The 22,940-nt window shown below is 36.4% G+C and overlaps 1 protein-coding gene across 11 annotated transcripts in view; it reads left to right on the plus strand.

Moving 5' to 3' along the window:
• The window catches only part of LOC123875723 (transient receptor potential cation channel trpm), a 244,813-nt gene that overhangs the window by 35,385 nt on the left and 186,488 nt on the right, over positions 1-22,940 (plus strand). The window contains exon 1 of one of the 11 annotated variants that reach the window (XM_045921725.1): positions 8,912-9,128. The exons of the other annotated variants lie outside the window; for them this stretch is intronic. Coding sequence (XP_045777681.1) covers positions 9,036-9,128 — 93 coding nt within the window. The 5' untranslated portion in view covers positions 8,912-9,035. Of the gene's footprint in view, positions 1-8,911; positions 9,129-22,940 lie in introns of those variants that run through there. 11 annotated transcript variants of the gene reach the window in all.

Raw genomic sequence — 22,940 nt, forward strand, 5'->3', positions numbered from 1 at the left:
GTGCAGTTGATAGAGTTCTGACCTATTATCCATATCCATACTAATATTATAAATGTGAAACTGTGCGAAAGTGTGTATGTCTGTCTGTCTACTAGCTTTTCACGGCCCAACAGTTAACCGATTTTGATAGGTGCAGTTTTAGCTTACATCCCGGGGAAGGACATGGAAAACTTTTTATCCCGGAAAATCAAAGAGTTCCCACGGGATAAAAATACCTAATTTAACGCGGACGATGTCGCGGGCATCATCTAGTATTAAATGGTTTTGACTTAGACTTTGGTGAGACGTTATGTCGTACAGGGTGCGTAAACGCGCGTTGCTGCCGTCGCGCTTGTTGTGGGTTGAAGGCCTTAATAAAATATCAGTTAACTGGGTCGACTGGTAATTTAACTGCTATGAAAATAGATTATCTTTTAATGACTTTATGATAAGGCTCGATGTGTTTTATTTTATACGGGGAAAGGTATTTTTAGTTTGCGCTTCAAATAATGAGTATCTATTGCCCAGAGACAGCCGTGACCTGCTTATTTTATTTATTTACTAGCTGACGCCCGCGACTTCGTCCGCGTGGATTTAGGTTTTTCGAAATCCCGTGGGAAATCTTGGGTTTTCCGGGATAAAAAGTAGCCTATATGCTAATACAGGGTATCATCTATCTCCATTCCGAATTTCAGCCAAATCCGTCCAGTGGTTTTTGCGTGAAGGAGTAACAAACATACACACACACATACAAACTTTCGCCTTTATAATATTAGTGTGATTTTATTTTATTTTATTTTTAAACTTATAGAACGTACAGGGAATTTTTGTTACTTGATTTATAACTTTGAAAGTTTCATGCCTAAGGCTGATATTTATAGAGCGCACTTAGACTTTGCTCAGACTTAAGACACTGTTAAAACGAGACAGCGTTATACCGTTAGCATAAATCTGTCTCGTTTTAACTGAAACTTAAGTCTAAGCAAAGTCAAAGTGCGCTTTATAGATTTCAACATCAGAGTTCCATAATATTCCCAAAGGTCTGTGAACTCTGTCAATCCTCACTTCATCGGCGTGGTGGGCTATGGCCTAAACCTAAACCCTTCTCATTCTGAGAGTAATGCTCCGTGCTCAGTAGTGCAGCTACATGAATGATTCCCACAATCTTCACTTAGAACGTATGCCTACTGTCTGATATAATTCCACAGAACTAACAATTTCAGAGGATTATTTCATCCGAAAAGGCCAAGAATTATTGCTTGTACCTACAGTCTAAATACTCTAAAGGATTTTAATCAAGGCTAGGCTTAGCTCAAAGGGTTTAAGCTGATATTATTAAACGCGGCAAAACTCGGGTTAAGTATACCCATACCTCTTGTGAGTTTATCTCCTACCATTACCTCAGCATGGCCACGAAACTAGCGGCAATATCGTCATCATCAAGCCATCGCAGGCTCATTACTGAACACTCATTACTGGTCTCTTCTCAGAACGAGAAGGATTTGGTCATAGTCCACCACACTGGCCAAGAGCTGCTTGGCAGACTCAACCACATCTTTGAAAACATTCTGGAAAACTCCCAGCTCTCAGGCATACCGGTTTCCTCGTGATATTTTCCTGCACTGATATTTAATTCATGACTTATTTCAGATTACGGGTTTTAATGTAAGAAACGCCGCTTTAAACAAACAAATAAATAATAATAATAAAAAATGAACTTTATTTCAAGCAATAAAATAATGACCCATAAAAAAATTATATTGTGACAAAAAATACACAGTATGTAGCAGATACAGAATAGGTAAATTAAATTTATGAATCAAAAATAAAAGTTGAAAAAATAAAATAATTGTAAAAATACTCCTAGAGCTAACAATTTTAATAACTAATCTAAGTAAAGGTGTTGTCGCACCAATGCAGGTTGGTTGGTTTATGCTATACCACGCCAGTCTTGTGTAGGTTGTTTAAACGCTTGTAGCGAACCGCTTAGCTTATACAACCGATGTTTTAATGGCTGCACTTATTGAGATAGCCAAAGTTTCGTCTTACGGCATGAGAAAAGTCGTTTTAAGTATCGTTATATGACTCCTTTAGATCTAGATATTGTTTATGCACTTATAGGAAAATGTTAAAACTGTGGATCTTACTCCGCCTGAGCTTGTGCAACCGATAGTTTAGCGGCCGCACTATTATCACATAATATTACATATATATTACAAATATCATTTTACAGCTTAAAAAACACCGCCTGAAGCATATTATAGCCACACGAGTCCCTTAATATAAGTTTCTTACACTGGAATTCATAGTCAAGATAGGGGTTTTTTTGGGAGATCATTCCGACGACGTGACATCTCATATTGAACCTTAATGCATAGGTTGAGTACGGCACATGCCACCTTAATGGTCCCTTAAAGAAGTCCCTATTTTTAACCCCCGACCCAAAAAGAGGGCTGTTATAAGTTTGACGTGTGTATCTGTGTATCTGTCTGTGGCATCGTAGCTCCTAAACTAATGAACCGATTTTAATTTAGTTTTTTTGTTTGAAAGGTGGCTTGATCAAGAGTGTTCTTAGCTATAATCCAAGAAAATCGGTTCAGCCGTTTGAAAATTATCAGCTCTTTTCTAGTTACTGTAAACCTTCACTTGTCGGGGGCGTTATAAATTTTTAATTTACTTACACTTGTTAAGTATGAATTCCAGTGTTAAAGACTTATTAAAGTTAAGAATTTCCACACCGTTCAGCTCATGCGACCGCTGTTGTAATGGCCGCACTTATTGAGATAGCAACAGTTTCGTCTTACGGCATGAGAAAAGTTTCAAGTATCGTTACAGTAGGTACTAATTCTGTATCCATGTCGTTACAAGACTCCTTTACATCTAGATAGTGTTTCAAAACTTTAAATACTTACATGATATTTAACCCCCGACCCAAAAAGAGGGGTGTTAGTTTGACGTGTGTATCTGTGTATCTGTCTGTGGCATCGTAGCTCCTAAACTAATGAACCGATTTGAATTTAGTTTTTTTTGATTGAAAGGTGGCTTGATCGAGAGCGTTCTTAGCTATGATCCAAGAAAATCGGTTCAGCCGTTTGAAAGTTATCAGCTTTTTTCTAGTTACTGTAACCTTCACTTGTCGGGGGTGTTATAAATGTTTAATTTACACTTGTTATTTATATTTATTCTTATTGCGCTAATGACAGTCCGCGATACTGTCTATAAAATTATAACTTTTTTAATTCGATTTGATTACAATCTCGATTTGATTTAATTTTGATTGCAATTTCACCTGATGATAGGTAAGTAAGGGTCAGACCCCAGTGAAGGTCTATGGCCGTAAAAAAACTGCCTTACCCGTTCCAGGTTAGCTCGCTTCCGTCTCAGACTGCATCATCACTTACCGTCAGGTGAGATTGCAGTCAAGGGCTAAATGGCTTTCAAACGGATGAACCGATTTTCTTGGATTATAGCTTAGAACACTCTCGATAATTATTTAGTTTTTTTGTTTGAAGGGTGGCTTACCCTTCAAACAAAAAATTCAATTAAAATCGGTTCATTAGTTTAGGAGCTACGATGCCAGAGACAGATACACAGGTACACACGTCAAACTTATAACACCCCTTTTTTTGGGTCGGGGGTTAAAAATAAAAATAAACTTAAAAACTCTTTGATTTTACGGGATAAAAAGTTGCCCATGTCAATTTCCGGGATGCAAGCTACCTCTATACCTTTCAAATAAATTGGTTAAACGGCCTTTAAGAATTCCGAATCTTTAAATTTTCAGGATAAAAAGTAGCCTATGTCTTTCCCGAGGATGTAAGCTAACTCTGTACCTGTTATCAAAATCGGTTTAACTGTTCGGCCGTGAAAAGCTAGCAAACATACAGAAACACTATCGCATTTACAATATTAAGTATGCATGATATAGGTATAAAAACATAGGGATTGGTTCATACAGTCAGTCACCTTGGGCTACTATGTATTCTGAGCCTTGGGTATGACGAATTATTCGAAATCACTGTTGATACGGGCGCGTTCGGCCCGCCGGATATTGAATACCTATTACCTAGTCTAAACACACTTTAACCAGAGATTGCTATAGTGCGTTTCATCGAATAGTACTTATGGCGTTATGTTGGTTCCCCTGTCTGTTGGGTGGTCATTGGCACCATATTGGCATGAGAAGATGCAGATTTTGTTTATTTTCATTTGATTTTCATTTCATTCGTTCAGGAAAATCAAATTAAAATAAACAAAATCTGCGTCTTCTTATGCAAATATGGTGCCAATGACTTGGACAGACAGGGGAGCCAACATAACGCCATAGGTACTATTCGATGAAACACACTATAATACAAGTAGGTACTAGATTGCTAATCTCTACCATAACGCCCATAACCTAACTATATTATATAACTGTTGCGTCCTTTATCAGACTTAGTTACACCCGGAACTGAATTTAAATAAAATTCAATATTAATATTATTTAATTAAATTTTTATATTATTTTATTTTATTTGATATTATTTTATTTTATTTTTAGTTCGAAATTTAATTCACGTCATGTCCTATATGATGTTTTTTTTATGCTACATCTGAGACTACCACATGAGTCAAGATCCCCATTTTTGCTCATGTGACTCTACCATCATGCATCAGTTCGGAGAGTAGGTAGATTCTACTGAGAAGAGCTGGCAAATAACTCAGCAGTTAGGTAGATAGATAGGTACTTTTCTCAAATAACAAAGTTACAATATTTGGCTACAATGTCTTTCTTGTAGGCTAAAAGTTCAGCCTTCTACACAAACTTTGTCATAAAGGAATTTATCAATTGTATAAAGTAATGTTATTAAAGCATCGAAGTTATAAGTGGGTAGGTATAGTACGCGACAGGTCGAGATGGCAATCGGCGTGGGGTCACAACGCACACCCGCACAGCCCCTACGCTAACCTTGTGCGGGATAGCGCGGGTGACGTGCGGGGCGTCCCCCACCTCATACCCCGATTGCCATCTCGACCTGTCAATTCAATTCAATGCAATTCAATTCAATTCGCGTGAAATAATGTCGCGTACTACATGTTGTGTAACAATGACACCTCACACCTTGACCTTGTTGGTCCACTTGCACTAACCCGTTAGATAAATAAAGGCGTAAAGTAGGTATTTAGATTTAACCTGCTACCTACCTAGTACTTATCTGCTTTAGGTATGACCTTTCCTTCTGAACTTTGAAATATAACTTTGAATCGAAGAGTTCACATGGGATTTTTGCAAACTTGAATCCACTCGGACGAAGTTTTGAACATCATCTTGTTAAATATCTTAAAGTAAAGCATTAAATACATAGGTAAGTTTTTTGATTAGGAACTGTTGGTACAGTGTTCGGTATTCGGCAGACATCTAAAAATCCGCATTACTCAACTTTAAACTCTTTTTGGCGGATCTTAGTCCGCAAGTAAAAGGAATTCAACCACGCCATTGGTTGATTAGTCTGCCCTTGTTTCCCGTTTTTTTTTTTTTTGGGGTTTGGTCAAAGATGACTCCCTCCCACTCCTGTAAATTATACAATTGCTTAAAAAACACCGAAAGCCACATAAAAAAACCAAAAGAACACCGCTTCCCGAGTTGTGCCACGCTACGCTACTTTTTGCTTAAGTTTTTTGCTAGTCACACGTTTTTAAAAGAAACTGTCCGCAAAACCTAATTCGTGTGGATATCCCCTTATAAATGTAAATATTTAATACTACGGCCCCTTGATTAAACAAATTGTCTGATTGTACAGCTCTTGTTTAGTCATGACTTAACTTATCATGGCCCGGTGCGACGAGGTGACTTTGTACTGACGTCTGATTCGTTTCGGTTTCATTTATTATTTATATTTAACCTTTCTTTGTATAAAGAGAATAATTGAGGTCCTTTGTTAAAGTTCATTGAATATTATCCTCTAAATATTACTTACCTTTCCTTTTTGAGATACTCTATTCATTATAAAAAGATATTTAAGTATTTATATGTTCAGTGTTCCCTTCCAAGTGAGCAAATTATTATTTTCTTCAAAATAAGTACTACTTAGTTGTCATTAGATAAATACTATGTTTACCTATTTAGAAAGAGTAGTTAGGTATTTTTTAGTACAAAACGTAAGATATTATTTTAGTATTTTTATTCTATTTCTAACACAATTTTTCACTATTTGTATTAATAAAATATGTAAGTTATACGTACTGACGGTTTAGATTATTTTTGTTTTCCCCAAAAATATTTTATTTTACCATTTCATTAATTCTCTCTGATATTAAAAGTCAGCCACCGTAAAGAAACATGACAGGGTCTATCCAAGCAAAAATAACAACATTTTAGGCATTCTCCAAGTAAACTTTATAATCAATAGGTTGTTTCAATCCGTTGCTGGTAAAATTACTACAAAGAGATAGCAAACTTATTGAAAATAAACGAATTTCGGGTACTTATTGTGAACACAGTAATTAATTTTGAGATTAAAATTTAAGACAGCGAACTTTTGTTAGAATACCGCTACCTTTTGTACAAATTATAACTTAAAACAAAGTAAAGTAATTCTATTGTGCTTTATTAAGACTTTTTTAGATTTACCACTTACTTTGCGAGACCGTTATCCGCCAGTACTCATTAATCTTCGTTCAACAGTCTTTGTTTTGCTCGTTTTGGAAAATTTTGAACAAAGTGACGCTAACCTAAAAGATAAAGAGGCTAAATAATGTATCCCTCGTTCAATATGTCGTTATAAACTAATTCAAAGGACCGCATGAAATTAAGAATTAATTAATAACTAATGCTTATGACATTTTAAATTAAATTCAACTGCAGTATATTACGTATAAGCCGCTATACACCGGGACTTTAATATGCTCTATCTTCATCCTACCCACGCTAGGAATAGTTAGTAGGTATTCTAGGCTCAGATTAATTCGTTAATCTGAATTTGCATGCATTTTAGCATCCCGAGCACAATCAGCGCCACAACGCTTTCTCGCGTCTTTTTCATCTTATTTTAAAATAGTTATTCCAAAATAAGTAAAATCCACGTCCTTTGTTAGTTTAAGTGTAATCACCATTTTAAATTATCGATTAAACTAAAAAAAGCACGTCACATCATTGTGACGTCACATGCCAGTACTTCATAGGAGCTCGCATACTAAGCGCGTTTTGACATTTGATAAAAAGATACTATTTGACTAGTTGTCAAACACTGGATTGTGAATGTTGACAGTCATCATCATCATCAGCATGTGGACGTTCACTGTTGGACAGAGTTCTTCCCTAAAGAGCGCCACCGCACCCCGTCCTCAGCCTTCCTCATCCAGCCGCTTCCCGCCAGCCGCTTTATATCTTCGGTCCATCGTGCTGGAAGGCGTCCCACACTACACTTGCTTATACGCGGTCTCCACTCAAGGATTTTTCGGCTCCAACGGCCATCGCCTCTACGACAGGCATGGCCTGCCTATTGCCACTTCAGCTTGCTAATAGTTTGGGCTATGTCAGTGACCTTGGTTCTCCTGTGGATCTCCTCATTTCGGATCTTATCCCTCAAGAAACTCCTAACTCTCCATAGCTTGCTGAGGACCTTTGAATTTGTGGACAAGGCCGTTTGTCAATGTCCACGTTTCAGCACCATAGGTGAGGACGGGAATGTTGACATTATAAACATTTAATTAAATAATTGTCGAGTACCGCACGCCAAGGTTACGTCGACTCACTGTAACGTGTTTATTAAATAAAGACACGATACAATTTGCTCCTGCGCAGTATTGTAACACTTAGAAGTTCAGTTTATGAGTAGATTGTGTGTGGAAAATTTCTCCTAAACGTTGCGTAGTGCTGAGTGAGAAGTGTAAAACTGTTAAAAAAATTATACCCAGTGATTGTATTAGTTATGATGTTTTGTTCCATGTTATAATGAGTGGTTTTTAAAATGCTTAACATTTTTTGGATATTATAATATTAGGTAGAAAACTTCTTGTGTGGTAAATGAACTTGTCTATCAATTGTGATTTCTGTAGGAATCAGTTGTTTAAACTGAAACTGATACTTAGTTCTCGTATAAAGCCAAGAAATTGCGCCCAAAATCATTGTCAAGTTCAGTTTAATTTAATATAGGTAGGTATTAGGTACATAAATAATAATTATTTATTCATAATAGACAAATAGGTATTTTATTGCATTTTTTTCACAAAATATTGGAAACCGGTCAAGTGCGGGTCAGACTCGCATGCAAAGGGTTCCGCCATCGTTCAAGTTATAACACCATTTGTCATTTTTTTAAATTACTTTTTAAGGTCAACTCCTGTACCTATTACAGTTCATGATAACCCGCAGACAGACAGACGGACGGACAGCGGAGGCTTAATAATAAGGTATCGTTGGCATCCTTCGAATACGGGACCCTAAAAACAACGGGTTTTCTGTACAAATGATTCACGACTATATTATTATTCAGAGAATATAAAATCAAATATTATAATTTCAAAAATCTTCAGTGATCTTGCCAATTAGGCAGGTAAAACGGTTGGTTTCCTGGGTTTGAGATCTAGTTATGCATAAATAAAGGGTAACTTTGAACGGGTCCAATTTGCAATTCAAGAGTAACCCTCGGCTATCATGATAAGTAACGTTTCGTTTAACGTTGAATACTTAAAACTTGTTTTCTTGTTCACCACTTAAAAACTTTCAAATGTTTTGAATTTCCCATGATTAATTTGAACAATATCAAGTAAACAAAAATCTATCAAAACAAATATATCAAAAAGAAATTAGAAATGCGTCAAGTGCGAGTCGGATTCGCGCACGAATGGTTCCGTACCATGGTACAAGAAATAACACTTTATAATTTATTTATTTTTGAGATGTAAGCCCAAATTCAGTTTTCGGATTTTTCCCCTTACTTGTGCTTTATGAAATAAAAATTAAAACATCCAATGACTTATTTTGATAAAAGAATAAAAATGTCAAAGATAACAGAAACAAAAGTTCAGTTTTAGTGATCAAAAGATAGTGAATTTAGTGAGGCACTTTAAAGATGACGTCACTTGGAATTCCTACGGAAGCTCCGATACATACCATCCTCTACACGTCGGCATATCTACAGAAAACTATTAAGACCATTATAAAGGTAAGCACCTATAAACTTGTTGCAACTTAGTGAGGGACTTTAAGGAGCAAGCGATGGGTCTGCCCGCGAAATTCAAATTTTACTTGGTTTTTCGCTATTTGTAAACTAATACGACAGCGTAGGCTTATGGCACTTTAATTGCAGCAATTTCAGTATCATCCTCACAGGTTTATATAAAAATCTTTACTTGAAAGGGTCCAGTTTAAGAAGTTAGTTCTAGTATCGACTAGTTTGTGAGTTATAGTCGATACTAGAACTAACTTCTTAAACTGGACCCTTTTGTGGAAAATCAAAGATTTCCCACAGTATTTTTAAAAACCTATATCCAAGGGAACGAAGTCGCGGGCACTGGCTAGTCACACTAATATTATAAAGGCGAAAGTTTGTATGTGTGTGTGTGTGTGTGTGTGTGTATGTTTGTTACTCCTTCACGCAAAAACTACTGGACGGATTTGGCTGAAATTTGGAATGGAGATAGATGATATCCTGGATTAGCACATAGGCTACTTTTTATCCCGGAAAATCAAAGAGTTCCCACGGGATTTCAAAAAACCTAAATCCACGCGGGCGAAGTCGCGGGCATCGGCTAGTCTTCTATAAATATCACATCACACCTTTATAATAATCACACTAATATTATAAAAGCGAAAGTTTGTATGTGTGTGTGTGTGTGTGTGTGTGTGTATGTTTGTTACTCCTTCACGCAAAAACCACTGGACGGATTTGGCTGAAATTCAGAATGGAGATAGATAATATCCTGGATTAGCACATAGGCTACTTTTTATCCCAGAAAATTAAAGAGTTCCCATGGGATTTCGAAAAACCTAAATCCACGCGGACGAAGTCGCGGGCGTCAGCTAGTATTATATAAAGGCGAAAGTTTGTATGTGTGTGTGTGTATGTTTGTTACTCTTTCACGCAATCACTACTGAATGGATTTAGCTGAAATTTGGAATGGAGATAGATAATATCCTGGATTAGCACATAGGCTACTTTTTATCCCGGAAAACCAAAGAGTTCCCACGGGAATTTTAAAAACCTACATCCACGCGAACGAAGTCGCGGGTATCAGCTAGTTGTAAATAAATGATTTTGTCTTCAAAATAGCAATATAAAGCAATTTAATCCTTTGTAAGCGGAGCTAATTTTATTCCTACAGAGACGTAATTCGATCTAGGGTTCGGTCCGCGTTATTAAAATCGCAATTTGGAAGGATGACAACATGACGACGATGCTTGTGGAAATATTATCTTTTATGATACTTAAATTTTGCTAAGAGAAGTTTCCCTAGCGCGCTCCCTAGTGCTCTACATACAAACGTAGTTTGGTTCTCATAATATTAACCAATCGAACTGAACGAAATTTTGCAGGCCCTTTCCAAAAACAAATAGCTGCGTCTGTGTCTGTGGTTTGCGAGACACAAATGGAGATATTTGTTTCTAGAAATTTTGACAATTGCAAAGAACAGATTTTTGGAAATTCCACCCCTAAGGGGGACAAAAGGCAATGAAAATTTGTACGTCATTATTATTTTAGTGGATAATATATTAAAATCTGAAGTCTATTAATGCACCATTTTTAGCCATTTGAATTATTATTATATATTATCTTTAGATAAATTATGTTGTTGAAAGCCTAAAATTCAGTGTACAGAACCCTTGTACTTAATGACGAAAAGTTCTTAACTAGGTTTTTTACTCGTAAATAAAGTATGATTTATCAAGGCATTGACGTCATTAGAGAATGATGAACTCTATTTACACTTACAGACCTATTTATACTACTAATTCTAGGAAAGTCACTAAGATTTTGCTAGGCTTTTTTATTTGCTCACTATAAAGAACATTTTCACTACAAACTATTTGTGACAGGGAAATAGCATAAATCGGGATTTGACCATATACCCTTAGGGATAGGTCAATTTTTCACCTTAGGACGATTTAAAACGATAACTCAATTAGACCATTATTTTCACTAAACAAATCTAGTGATATGATAAAACACTGAGCCTAGTTTAGTGACTAGTGAAACACCTCATCCATACTAATATTATAAATGCGAAAGTGTGTCTGTCTGTCTGTCTTTCTGTCTGTCTGTCTGTCTGTCTGCTACGTTTTCACGGGCCAACCACTGAACCGATTTTAATGAAATTTGGTACAGACTTGGGATACATCCCGGGGAAGGACATAGACTACTTTTTATCCTGGAAAATTGAAGAGTTCCTACGGGATTCAAAAAACCGAACTCCACGCGGGTGAAGCCGCGGGCATCATCTAGTAATATAATAATATAATAGAACCTAAGTTAGTAGATAGTAGATACCCAATAGAAACAGTTCACGTAATCCATCCATACTAATATTATAAATGCGAAAGTGTGTCTGTCTGTCTGTCTCTCTGTCTGTCTATCTGCTACCTTTTCAGGGCCCATCAGTTTAACCGATTCCGACGAAATTTAGTACAGCGTTAGCTTATATCCCGGGGACGGACATAGGCTACTTTTTATCCCGGAAAATCAAAGAGTTCCCATAGGATTCCCAAAAACCCATCCGCTTGACCGATTTGTATGTTTGGTACCGAGGTAGCTTGCGTCCCTGTAATTGACATAGGCAACTTTTCATCCCGGAAAATCGAACAGTTCCCACGGGATCTTAAAAAACCTAAATCCACGCGGACGAAGTTGCGGGCATCCTCTAGTCATTTATTTATAAAATAAAACACTTTTACAGTAGGTACCTACTGTGCATCGCCTTGAACAAATGTAATTTTTTCCAAGTGCGGTTTTATTGCCGATTTTACGATTGCAGTTAAATAGATCATGTCAAAATTTTCCAGCATCGACAACCCTGGCGATTGGTAAACGAAACCTTTGACACTTAAAAAAGAACCTTATAAACTGATAAATAGAACGAAATTTCCCTTGCATGATTACGAAAATATTTTCATGTAAGAAAGAACCTTATTTACTTTTTCGTAAAATACGTTTGAATTAGCTTTGCCGTTACATAAAGAAGGAAATTATAGATCAATTTTGTGTTATTTACAAAAAGGAAAAACATAATTTATTATTCTCTTTTAATGCACAATGATTAATGGACCTAGTTAGTACCTACCTGCCACATGATACTAGGTCAACGGGAAGACAAGGTTTTCTTGACAGACAAGACAGACAGACAGATAACAAAGTGATCCTATTAGGGTTCCGTTTTTCCTTTTGAGGTACGGAACTCTAAAAATGAAAAATCAACAAAAACGTAAAGGAAAAATTAACGTCTTTAACTACAGTTAGCGTGTTCCGGTTGAGTGCAGCGGTAATCTTGAGGCTAAGGTAAAACAGTTAGCTTGATTACGGTGTTTCAGCTGGAAGCCTTTTATTGCATTTGCACATTGAGCTACCGATTAAATTGCCGCTTTGCTGAAGGCAAAAATCGTTGAAAATGGCTTTTCTTTAGGTAAGCACCTACGTGTTTTGTTTAAAAGTAGATTTACAAAAGAAATCAATAAGTATGCGAGGACTTTTTAGTTTTTCATCAAGGGCTACATCAAAAATGTTGCCTGGGACTTCGTATGCTTGGAATTTGAATTTAGATATTTTTTGCCAAGGAAACTCTTTGAATACAAAGTTGCCCATATCCGTAACTATACTGGCGTAATTTTTAAAAGAAATTCATTATAGGCAAGCGCCAACCGCAAGATCACACCTGATAGAAAGTGATTATGTGGCCTAAGATGGGATGGGGATCTTGTTATAAAGATACCCGGATTGTAATTGGTAGGAAACATAGTTCGCGGAAGAGTATTCCAAACCTTTGCCTTGCGTATGAGGAATGATGTCGCAAAACGTTTCGTGCGTGTAGATGGAATGTCGACGACATAAGGATGGAAACTCGCCCGACGCGACGTCTTATGGTTGGCTGGTAAAATGATGAAGGGGGTAACGTAAATAATAAAAAAAATTGGTTGTCTGTAAAGTCGGTTTACTGACGATAGTGGAACGTGACAACAAAGGCCGATTGTGCTTCTTTGTCGCTCGTTCCGCGCTCTCGCTTGCACTTCAAGCCTTACATGGAACGCCTCAGAGCGAGGTAACGCCGCGTGAGTCATGTTTTTTCGTGCGTGCAGCCGGCTTATCGAATTATAAGACGTTGTCACGTCAAAATAAATAAATTAAGTAATTATAAGCAAGTAGCTGTAATTGAAACTACGTTTAACACGAGTAAGTAAATAAGTATATAGCGAACACTTCGTCAACGGTGTATTATAATCAAGTTTATTACTCCGTAACTTTGTTTGATGGAGCAAGTTAAATATGGACTGCACTGCACGCGCCTAGCCTGTGCTAACTGAACTACCAGTTTAACTAACAGTTAATGGAATGAAGCACTTGATTGTTAATACCATTTTATAATAACTTTGTAATCCTATATTTTAACTTCAATATATACTTAAAGTTCTGGACTTCTGTTTTCTTTACTAAGGAGTAAGGACACTCTTAATAGGGTGCGGTATAAAAGAACCTTTGCACATCACGACATTTTGACGCGTAATATACTTAAATGAATCTAAATATATGTACGGAAGCAAAAGGTGACCGACTGACTGACTGACTGATCTACTGAGGCGCGTCATAACTCATACTACTGGACGGAACCGGCTGAAAGGCATGCAGATACTCCTAGTTATTAGGTATGACGTGGATATCCGCTAAGAAAGAATTTTTAACAAGATAAAGTTGAAAACTAAAACCCGACTGCGATCGTCTTAATAAACGCTGACATATTGGAGTAAATTGTTTTTCTGTCGCTTGGTATATTTTAATGATGTTGTACAGTATTTCAGAATTTTAGAAGTAACATCCTTTAGGTCAATTTTTTTCGTATAAAATATAGCTATGTCACCCGGGCCCTTACAATGAATCAATTGACACCTCATTCATCAAAATCGGTCCAGTAGTTTAGACACTACGGTGGAATACACAGAATTTAGATACAAACATACATACACACATACATACATACATACATAGACTGCTAAAATCATTACTCTACCTTTTGGCTTTGCCGCAGTCGGGTAAAAATTTTACCTCTAAGGGGGTAAAATAGAGGGTTAAAATTTGTGTAGTCCACGCAGACGAAATCGCGGGCATAAGCTAGTTGAAAATACAATCGCAGTTCGCAACCCCCATATACATAGGGCCAGGCCCTACCACAGTGCGAACCACGAAGTATATAATGTTCAAACGTACGAAATCCAATTGTGTTTCAATAATATTTTATAACAAAACCCCTTTACAGAATTTAATTTAAATTCAAAATGGCCCCTCTAAATTGTAACCTAAAACACGTAGCTTTGTAAAATCGAGACAATGGTTAGTTATTGCGATTCCGGACAATGAAATCAAATTAGTGACTTAGTCCGGTCTAGTGGATCCACTTTATTAAGTTGGCAAACGTCCATAACTAAATATATTTCATTTAAAACTTCGTTACTATTTGATCTGCTCAAAACTATTGCTATTTGATGTTTTAAAGTCAACTAAAGAAGAATGGGAAAAGTACGCTAAATTAATCAAACATATCAATAAAATGTGAGAAGACGATGAATGGGAGAAACAAAGAACACCCTTAAAACCGACCTTGTGAGTCGGACTCGCGCACCGAGGCTTCCGTACTCGGGTATTTTTTTCGTCATTTTGCACGATAAATCAAAAACTATGCATAAAAATAAATAAAAATCTGTTTTAGAATGTACAGGTATGATACCCCACTAGGCATAGTCATGTAACTTTGAAAATTTAAACTTTTTATCAGGTTTAAAGATGGCGTCAATATGCTACAATATGAAGGAATTTATTGGATCTTCTTAAATTGCTTACAAATATTATTTTGTTGTAACATTTTACACGTCTGGATTATTTCATAGGCGCCTGTGGGGCAATAAAATTTATTTAAGGGCATAGCTTGTACTGTTTATAATCGAAGCTCGTGGCACAAGATGTAACGTTTTTTGTATAACTACTACTAATGTGTGGTAGAGCTAATAGATGCCACCACTAGGACGGACTACATTATGTTAAAATGAGGTTCGTTTAGTATCATAGAAAAGAATAAAAATAAAGAATAATGTGATTGTCATGTCAAGATGTCAATATTCGAATAGAGAGTTCCAAAATAAAAATGTTTTAGAAAACATGGCTCTGGTATAAAAATACAATTATCTCACATAATAAAATGTAGTTTCAGTAATTATAATTTACAATACTTTAACACATTAAACGAGATGCAAGGAGCTGCTGGATAGATGCTGCTGGAAGCGGCAAAAGACCGTAGAGAGCGATTTTATTTTCAAAAAAATAAATAAAAGGATTTTCAAGGACCTTAAAAATATCAAGGAGTTTTCAGAAAATGGACGACTAACGGTTGAAATGATGACAAAGACTTTTTAAATCACAAAAAGCCACGCAAAAGCATCGAAAAAGAAATGTCACACTCAAAGCTTGTATGGATTTAGGATGAGCGTTCTTACTAAGATTGCTCTGGGTGTTCCTTGCTATGGTTCCCAAACAAGAAGCTCAATTTTGTCTACGACAGATGTAAAAGTGCTTATTAACTTCTGACCTACCCTGTGAGCACCTCGAGAGATCGACGATTATGTATTAGGCTATGGTGACGTGAAATCATAGAAAAATAGGGCTACCATAAGGCTACATGCGTCAAATGTGCTAACATTTGCCAGTGCCAGTGACCTCGAACTCGACCTAAGCTCACAAAAATCAGACTCACTACTATTGGGAAGAAGCGACAGCTCACTGCTCAGGTGACAGTAGTTTATGGGCCTCCAAAGCGCGTGAATTGTACCACACAAAAAATCTTATCCCAACAAAATACAAGTACAAGGTCGTTTTATTTTGGGAAAACACACTCCCGTGCCATGCGTAAATATTTATTTGATGTGAGTGCATTTTTACATATCGTCTGTTAGAGTAGGTAGCCGCGTGAAAAAATCGAGTAACATTTCTTTAATCAAACTGACCGTTTACCAAATACTGTAAATAGTTTAAATAATAATCAATGTAAAATTTTGAACTGTTCAAATTATCAGAACACAAGTATAAATTAAAAATTTATAACACCCCCGACAAGTGAAACGGCTGAACATGGACTGAACCGATTTTCTTGGTATATAGCTAAGAACACTCTCGATCAAGCCCCCTTTCAAACAAAAAAACTAAATTAAAATTAGTTCATTAGTTTAAGAGATTTAGTAGACTTTTGCTGGTCCATCGTAAAGGCACATAATGTAGTACTTGCCTCAAGAACGAGTCATTCCGAACAAAAATGTACCTACTATGACTCTGAGTCTGACTGTAACATGACTAACCAAGTTTTGTATAAAAAACTTTTTGCATAATAATTAACAAGATTTAGTGTAAATTAAAAATTTTCAACACCCCCGACAAATCATTTTCAAATAAATAATTATGTATATCTAGGCAACGTCCATCTTGACAGCTTGACATTTGTCAATTGACATAATATTATGAACCTAACGGTTATGTAACCTTCTTTTCTACAAGAAAACTAGAAAAGAGCTGATAACTCTTAAACGGCTGAACCAATTTTTTTGGATTATAGCTAAGAACACTCTCGATCAAGCCACCTTTCAAACAAAAAAAACTAAATTAAAATCGGTTCATTCGTTTAGGCGCTACGATGCCACAGACAGATACACAGATACACAGATACACACGTCAAACTTATAACACCCCTCTTTTTGGGTCGGGGGTTAAAAACAGAACATCGCGAGGTTTTTAGAGCAAAAATATTGCTAGTCAACTTGCATATCTTAAGAAATATTTCTATGCAAGAAAAGTTTCTTCAATTTACGTTGGCTGGGTTTCATCATTGCAGTACTTTAAGCAAAGGAACCACTCCAAGTCGTTTTCATAGCGTTTCATAACGAAGCAAAGATGTTTGTGGAACAGATAAATTATTATTTTTCAAGAGCAAGAAAATAAGAAAATGTAAAAGACACTATCCTGTTGCTTGAGAAATTCTATTTTTGGTAGGTTAGGAAAATAAAATTACCTGCAAATTTTCGTTCGCTCGTCGCTATCATAACAGAATAATAATATCCAAAAGATTCGCGCCAGGCAGTTGTCCGAAGTGGATATCCAGCGAAAAAATTATTCCTTACGGTTTTGAAAAATCTCTTGCCGATGCCGGGACGCTACTCTTATAAGCCATCCTTACTCAAAAACTTTATGAAATACTAGTAATACTAGTATAGTATAAACTCTACGACACTGAAGGGACTGCGCATTTTATACGTTATTGAGATTTAACTTATCATTTCAATTAAAAGTTTAAATCTAATGACCTTGATTTTTAATATTGAACTGTCAATTTCCCAATTCTCAATCCAATACGGACTCACTCAATGAGCATGAATCTCCTATCAAAAAGAGAAGAGTAAAGCGATACGTGAAATACTTATTGGAATGTTAGTTAAGAAACTTTGAGAAGAAAAACTGCAATCCCAAAATAAAATTAATCTTAACATGATATAATTTTTTACAGTTGTTTAAAGTTGAACAATAATCTTCTTTTTGGGAATAATCTTTAAACTGAAACCTAAAAAGTGTCTAAGTAGGTATATGTGTGTTGGTCTGACTGACTATTACCTTTTTACGGTCCATGGTCGATCAGTTTAACTGGTTTTGACGAAATTTGGTAAAGACATAGCTTGCATCCCGAAGACGGACATAGGCTACTTTTATCCCGGAAAACATCGTAAAATCAATATCATATGTAACTTACGCAATTAAAGTTTAAGGAACTTAACACACAAAGGTAATTTTTTTATAACTTAGTATCTAACTAATAAGATTTTGTTGAGTTTGATAAATATGCATTGCGAGAGTTTTATTGATTTTTTCAAAAATTCTGTATTTCAAGATAATTTTCGTTTGTTAATAATATAAGTGTGATACCACCTAATCTCGAGCCTCCATCTACGGGCACCTCTAATAAAGACCCGGGAAATTCGCAATTTTCTCACGGAAATGTTATTATTTTAAGATGGGATATAATAGGCATAGCTACTCGTGAGCACCGAGGGATGAGGTCGAACTGGGGAAGAGCTAAATTCTTCATTAACTTTAAATAAGGTTCATAAATGGAAATGAAAATACCTTTTCAGAATCACAAAATTTTTGATTAGGATGCCCTGCTTCGTTTGAGAGTTCACAATTTTTTTTCTTAATGGGGGACTTCGATGAAAAGAAACCCTAAATGTTACACTCAAGAGTCTAGAATCAGCGCGTTGATTCTGGAATCTTGAGGTTTGAGCTGTACCTACATTGCTATAAAAACCTTTTATTTTTGTGATAAAACAACAAATTCACGATTTTTATTCTAGGGCTCTAGGTCAACGGGACCCCCCCATAAGTTTTGATTCCCTTGACGAGTCTTGACAGACACAACAGACGACAGACAACGAAGATATCCTATAAGGGTTCCTTTCGGAATTAAAAGTTGTTCTTCATTTTTTTTTTCTTTTAAAAAAAAAACTTGGCTCGTCCTTTTAAAATCACTTCGGAACTCCTCGGCTTCGCTTCGCCCTTCTAATACTACTCGGCTATAAATGGCTTTCTGTATCTCTGGCCTGGACAGTAATGTATTCCCGCGCTATCCCGCCATCTCGAACTATCGCGAATTATACCTACTATAGTGTATTGATTTATTGAAACTGTCCAGTTTCAGTTTTGTCATAAGTTTAGATATTGCTTCATTGCGATGTTGCGGCGTAGTCCCTGGCGGCCGAAACATGCAACGTTTATAGAAAAAGTTTTTTCATTTCGACTCGTATAAAGTATTGCGACTGTAGATTGCATTTGGACCCTTTTGTATGTACACAGCTGAAAAAATATAAAAGCTGCCTTTTAGATTTTTCTTGTTTATCTATTCATCTATAGGTACTATAGAGTATATAGAGGAAAATATAACCAATGGATACTATAGACGTATTTTTAATTTTACCTCTCGAGTTTCTTGCTGGTTCACATCGGTGGGAAGGGCATTCCAAAACAGTAGTAGATTGACTTGACGATTTAAATTTCCAAAGCACATTATAAAAGTATATTAGACTAGCTGATGCCCGCGACTTCGCGACTTCGTTCGCGTGGATGTAGTTTTTTAAAAATCCCGTGTGAACTCTTTGATTTTCCGGTATAAAAAGTAGCTATATATGCTAATCCAGAGTATAATCTATCTCCATTCTAAATTTCAGCCCAATCCGTCCAGTAGTTATTGCGTGAAGGAGTAACAAACATACACACACACACACACACACACATACAAACTTTCGCCTTTAGGTATAATATTAGTGTGAAGTGTGATTCTCTGCTCTTTTTCTATTTTTTCCAACATTTTGCACGATAAATTAAAAACTGTTATAAAAATAAAACATATACATAAAAATAAATAAAAATATGTTTTAGAATGTACAATTAGTAAAAAGCCCTTTCATATTATAATACCCCACTTTATATAGTTATCTTACTTTGAAAATTGAAACAGTTTTTCTTAGTTTCTGATAAAAGTGTAGATTTCTGATAATAGTTATGTAGAAATAATATAATATCTATTGTCATTACTAAAATAGAACCCAGAGTTAGAACCCCATTTATTCCTGTTCAGTGTGAAGGAAAATGTGCAATATTTCAAACTCAATGCGGCGTGATAACTCATCCCATGATCATTGTACTCGTAAGTTATTCCGATGCCAGCGTAATTCCATCCCACGCTGGGAGTATGGGAATCGCATTTAAATTGGAGCTTCAATGGGTTTAGCTGAGAACTTTTAATGAAGTTAAAATATGATGATCGTGCATAATCAATATATTAGTCAAATATACTTTTTTTTTAAATATTGATGAAGTATATATTATAGACAAAACAAAGTCGCTTCTTGCCGTCTGTCCCTCTGTACGCTTAGATCTTTTAAACTACCGCAACGGTTTTTAATGCTGTTTTCATCAATAGATAGAGTTATTCAAGAGGATGGTTTACCTAGACGTATAGTTTAGTATTGTTTTGTGTTAATTTGTTAAAAAATGACAATAACTGTTGAAGTTGTCGTAAGAAATCAAGACGACTGAGAGCTTCCATTGAAAATGCAGTCTTATTCTTTTGAAATACCTATAACAAAATACTGACACCACATTTTTTTAACCCCCGACCCAAAAAAAGGAGTGTTATAAGTTTGACGTGTTATCTGTATGTCTGCACCCTACTATTTAGCTACTAAGTAGCCGTTTGGCATTCAGTTTGCGTGAATCACACCTAAATCAGATCTGTTTTGGATGGGATTTAGGTCGTTCATCTTATTATCATAATGTTCAAACATTACCGCTTCTATTTCAAAACTATTTTCTTTGGCGTACAATCTCATTGTATTTTCGTATCTTGCAAATTTGGAGTGGGTTTCTGTAATCTCATTGGCAGATCATTCGCAAGCAAATGTTCAGTATTGGCCTGAGAGACAGATTTTTTCAGGAAATGTTTGGTAAATTACAACCATTGAACTAGTATGTATCACCCCTTCTAGTACTAAAGAGAGAGCCAGCGCGTGCCAGGCCTTCATTATTTCAATAAAAGCTAAAAGTTTCTCAGTAAAAAAAAAAAGATAACTATACCAAGTGGGGTATCATATTATGGAAGGGCACATGTACATTCTAAAACAGATTTTTATTTATTTTTTTGCATAATAGTTTTTGATTTATCGTGCCAAATGTCGAAAAAAATACCCGAGTACGGAACCCTCGGTGCGCGAGCCCGACTCGCACTTGGCCGGTTTTTTTTAACTTTCTTTATTTCTGAAATGACTAGTTATTATTCTAACAAAGGATACCTAAAGTTGTAGTACCGTACTACGGTAATACAACAGTTTTACGAATACGGTCCGACCTTAGCGATTCGCGTTCAGATTTTAGTACGAATATGTTATGGTATACGAGTGTATATGCTAAATAGCGGTGACCTCGTCTTGATTAGCGAGTTTTATGTTATGTACCTAGATATATGAAAGCGATGATAGTCTAGTGTTTAAGACATTAGCCACTTAGGGCATCCAGGACACGATCGTCACCCCACGTAACGTCATGGACTATGGCCAACCCCTTCTCATACTGAAGGAGACCCGTGCTATGTTTGTGGGTAATGTTATCTAGAACTATCTAGATCTACTTTTACCGGTACCTATTCATAATGGTATCTAATGTACTAAGATTAGATACCAATACCATTATGAATACCGGGAAAAGTAACAATAGAATAGAATAGAATAGATTAGAATAGAATAGATTTTTATTCAAATAAACTTTTACAAGTGCTTTTGAATCGTCAAATAATTTACCACTGGTTCGGAATGCCGTTCCTACCGAGAAGAACCTTACTTATACCAATACTTACTTATACCGGCAATTACCTTATAGTATCTATGTGACAGGTCAAAATGGCAATCGAGGTGGGAACGACTCCGCGCACCCGCACAACCCCGGGATGGCGCGAGTGGCGTGGTCCCCCCCCCCCCCCCCCCTTCATACCCCGATTGCCGTCTCGACCTGTCGCCGATTATCATCTCGACCTGTCGCGTACTATACTTAGGCTACTCTACTAGGTAACATCAGGATATCTCATTAGAAGTCTGGTGTGAAATAGTAGCGAAAAAACGGAATTATAATTACTGCAGTGTACCAAATTCGGCTTTGCTGGAATATTGTGGTAGAGAGAAAATGCTGGGGTGCATTAGAGTAGACAAATAGAGTCGTTTTTTTGCACGTTTGGGAATAAAATGCAATGCGCGCTCGGTATAATGATAATGAATGTATCCTTTGGGACTTTATTTTAGAAAAAAGTAGGTAGGTACTAGTGTACTGTAGATACGTTTTTGTAGCTTCTCTATGTAATTAACGTCCTAAACTGAGTTTGTTTTTGGCTATCTAGACCTAACATTTATCTCATCATCATCATCATCAGCCTGTGGATGTCCACTGTTGGACATGGCCTTCCCTAATGAGCGCCACCACACCCGGTCCTCAGCCTTCCTCATCCAGCCACTTCCCGCCAGCCTCTTTGTATCATCGGTCCATCGTACTGGATGGCGTCCCACACTACGCTTGCTTATACGCGGTCTCCACGCAAAGACTTTTCGGCTCCAACGACCATCGCCTCTACGACAGGCATGGCCTGCCCACTGCTACTTCAGCTTCCTTTAGTTTGGGCTATGTCAGTGACTATGGTTCTACTGCGGATCTCCTCATTTCGGATCTTATCCCTCAGCACTTATTACCGTGGGAATTTCTAGAAATCAGATCTTTTTCCTTGTCTACATTATAATCTCCGTGCAAAATTTAAGCAAGTGACTTTTTAAGAGTGTGGTGAGTCAATTATTGAATCAAAACTATAAACAACAGTAAAATAATAAAAAATTCAAAATGGCCACCATGAAAATTATTAATTAATGCAGGATTTTGTGATGGCTTAGTAAGAGTATGTAAGACTTAACCTATTAAGATTGTATTTTTCTGCTTACAGGTAAGGCAACGAGGGTGTATGTCATTCAGGTACCCCACGTTATTTGTAAGTAAAACGATTGAAATTCCTACAAGCCCACGTTACCACTTCTATGCCTGTTTTAAATTCTGTGGGCTAGCCCCATCTCTTATTTATTCACGTAGGTTCCTACTAAGTATAACTTAAAACTAAAACTTAATAATTTTAATAACAAAGAAATGTATTTAATAGGGTTG

This window comes from Maniola jurtina, chromosome 20 (genome assembly GCF_905333055.1).
Source record: "Maniola jurtina chromosome 20, ilManJurt1.1, whole genome shotgun sequence".
Lineage (NCBI taxonomy): Eukaryota > Metazoa > Arthropoda > Insecta > Lepidoptera > Nymphalidae > Maniola > Maniola jurtina.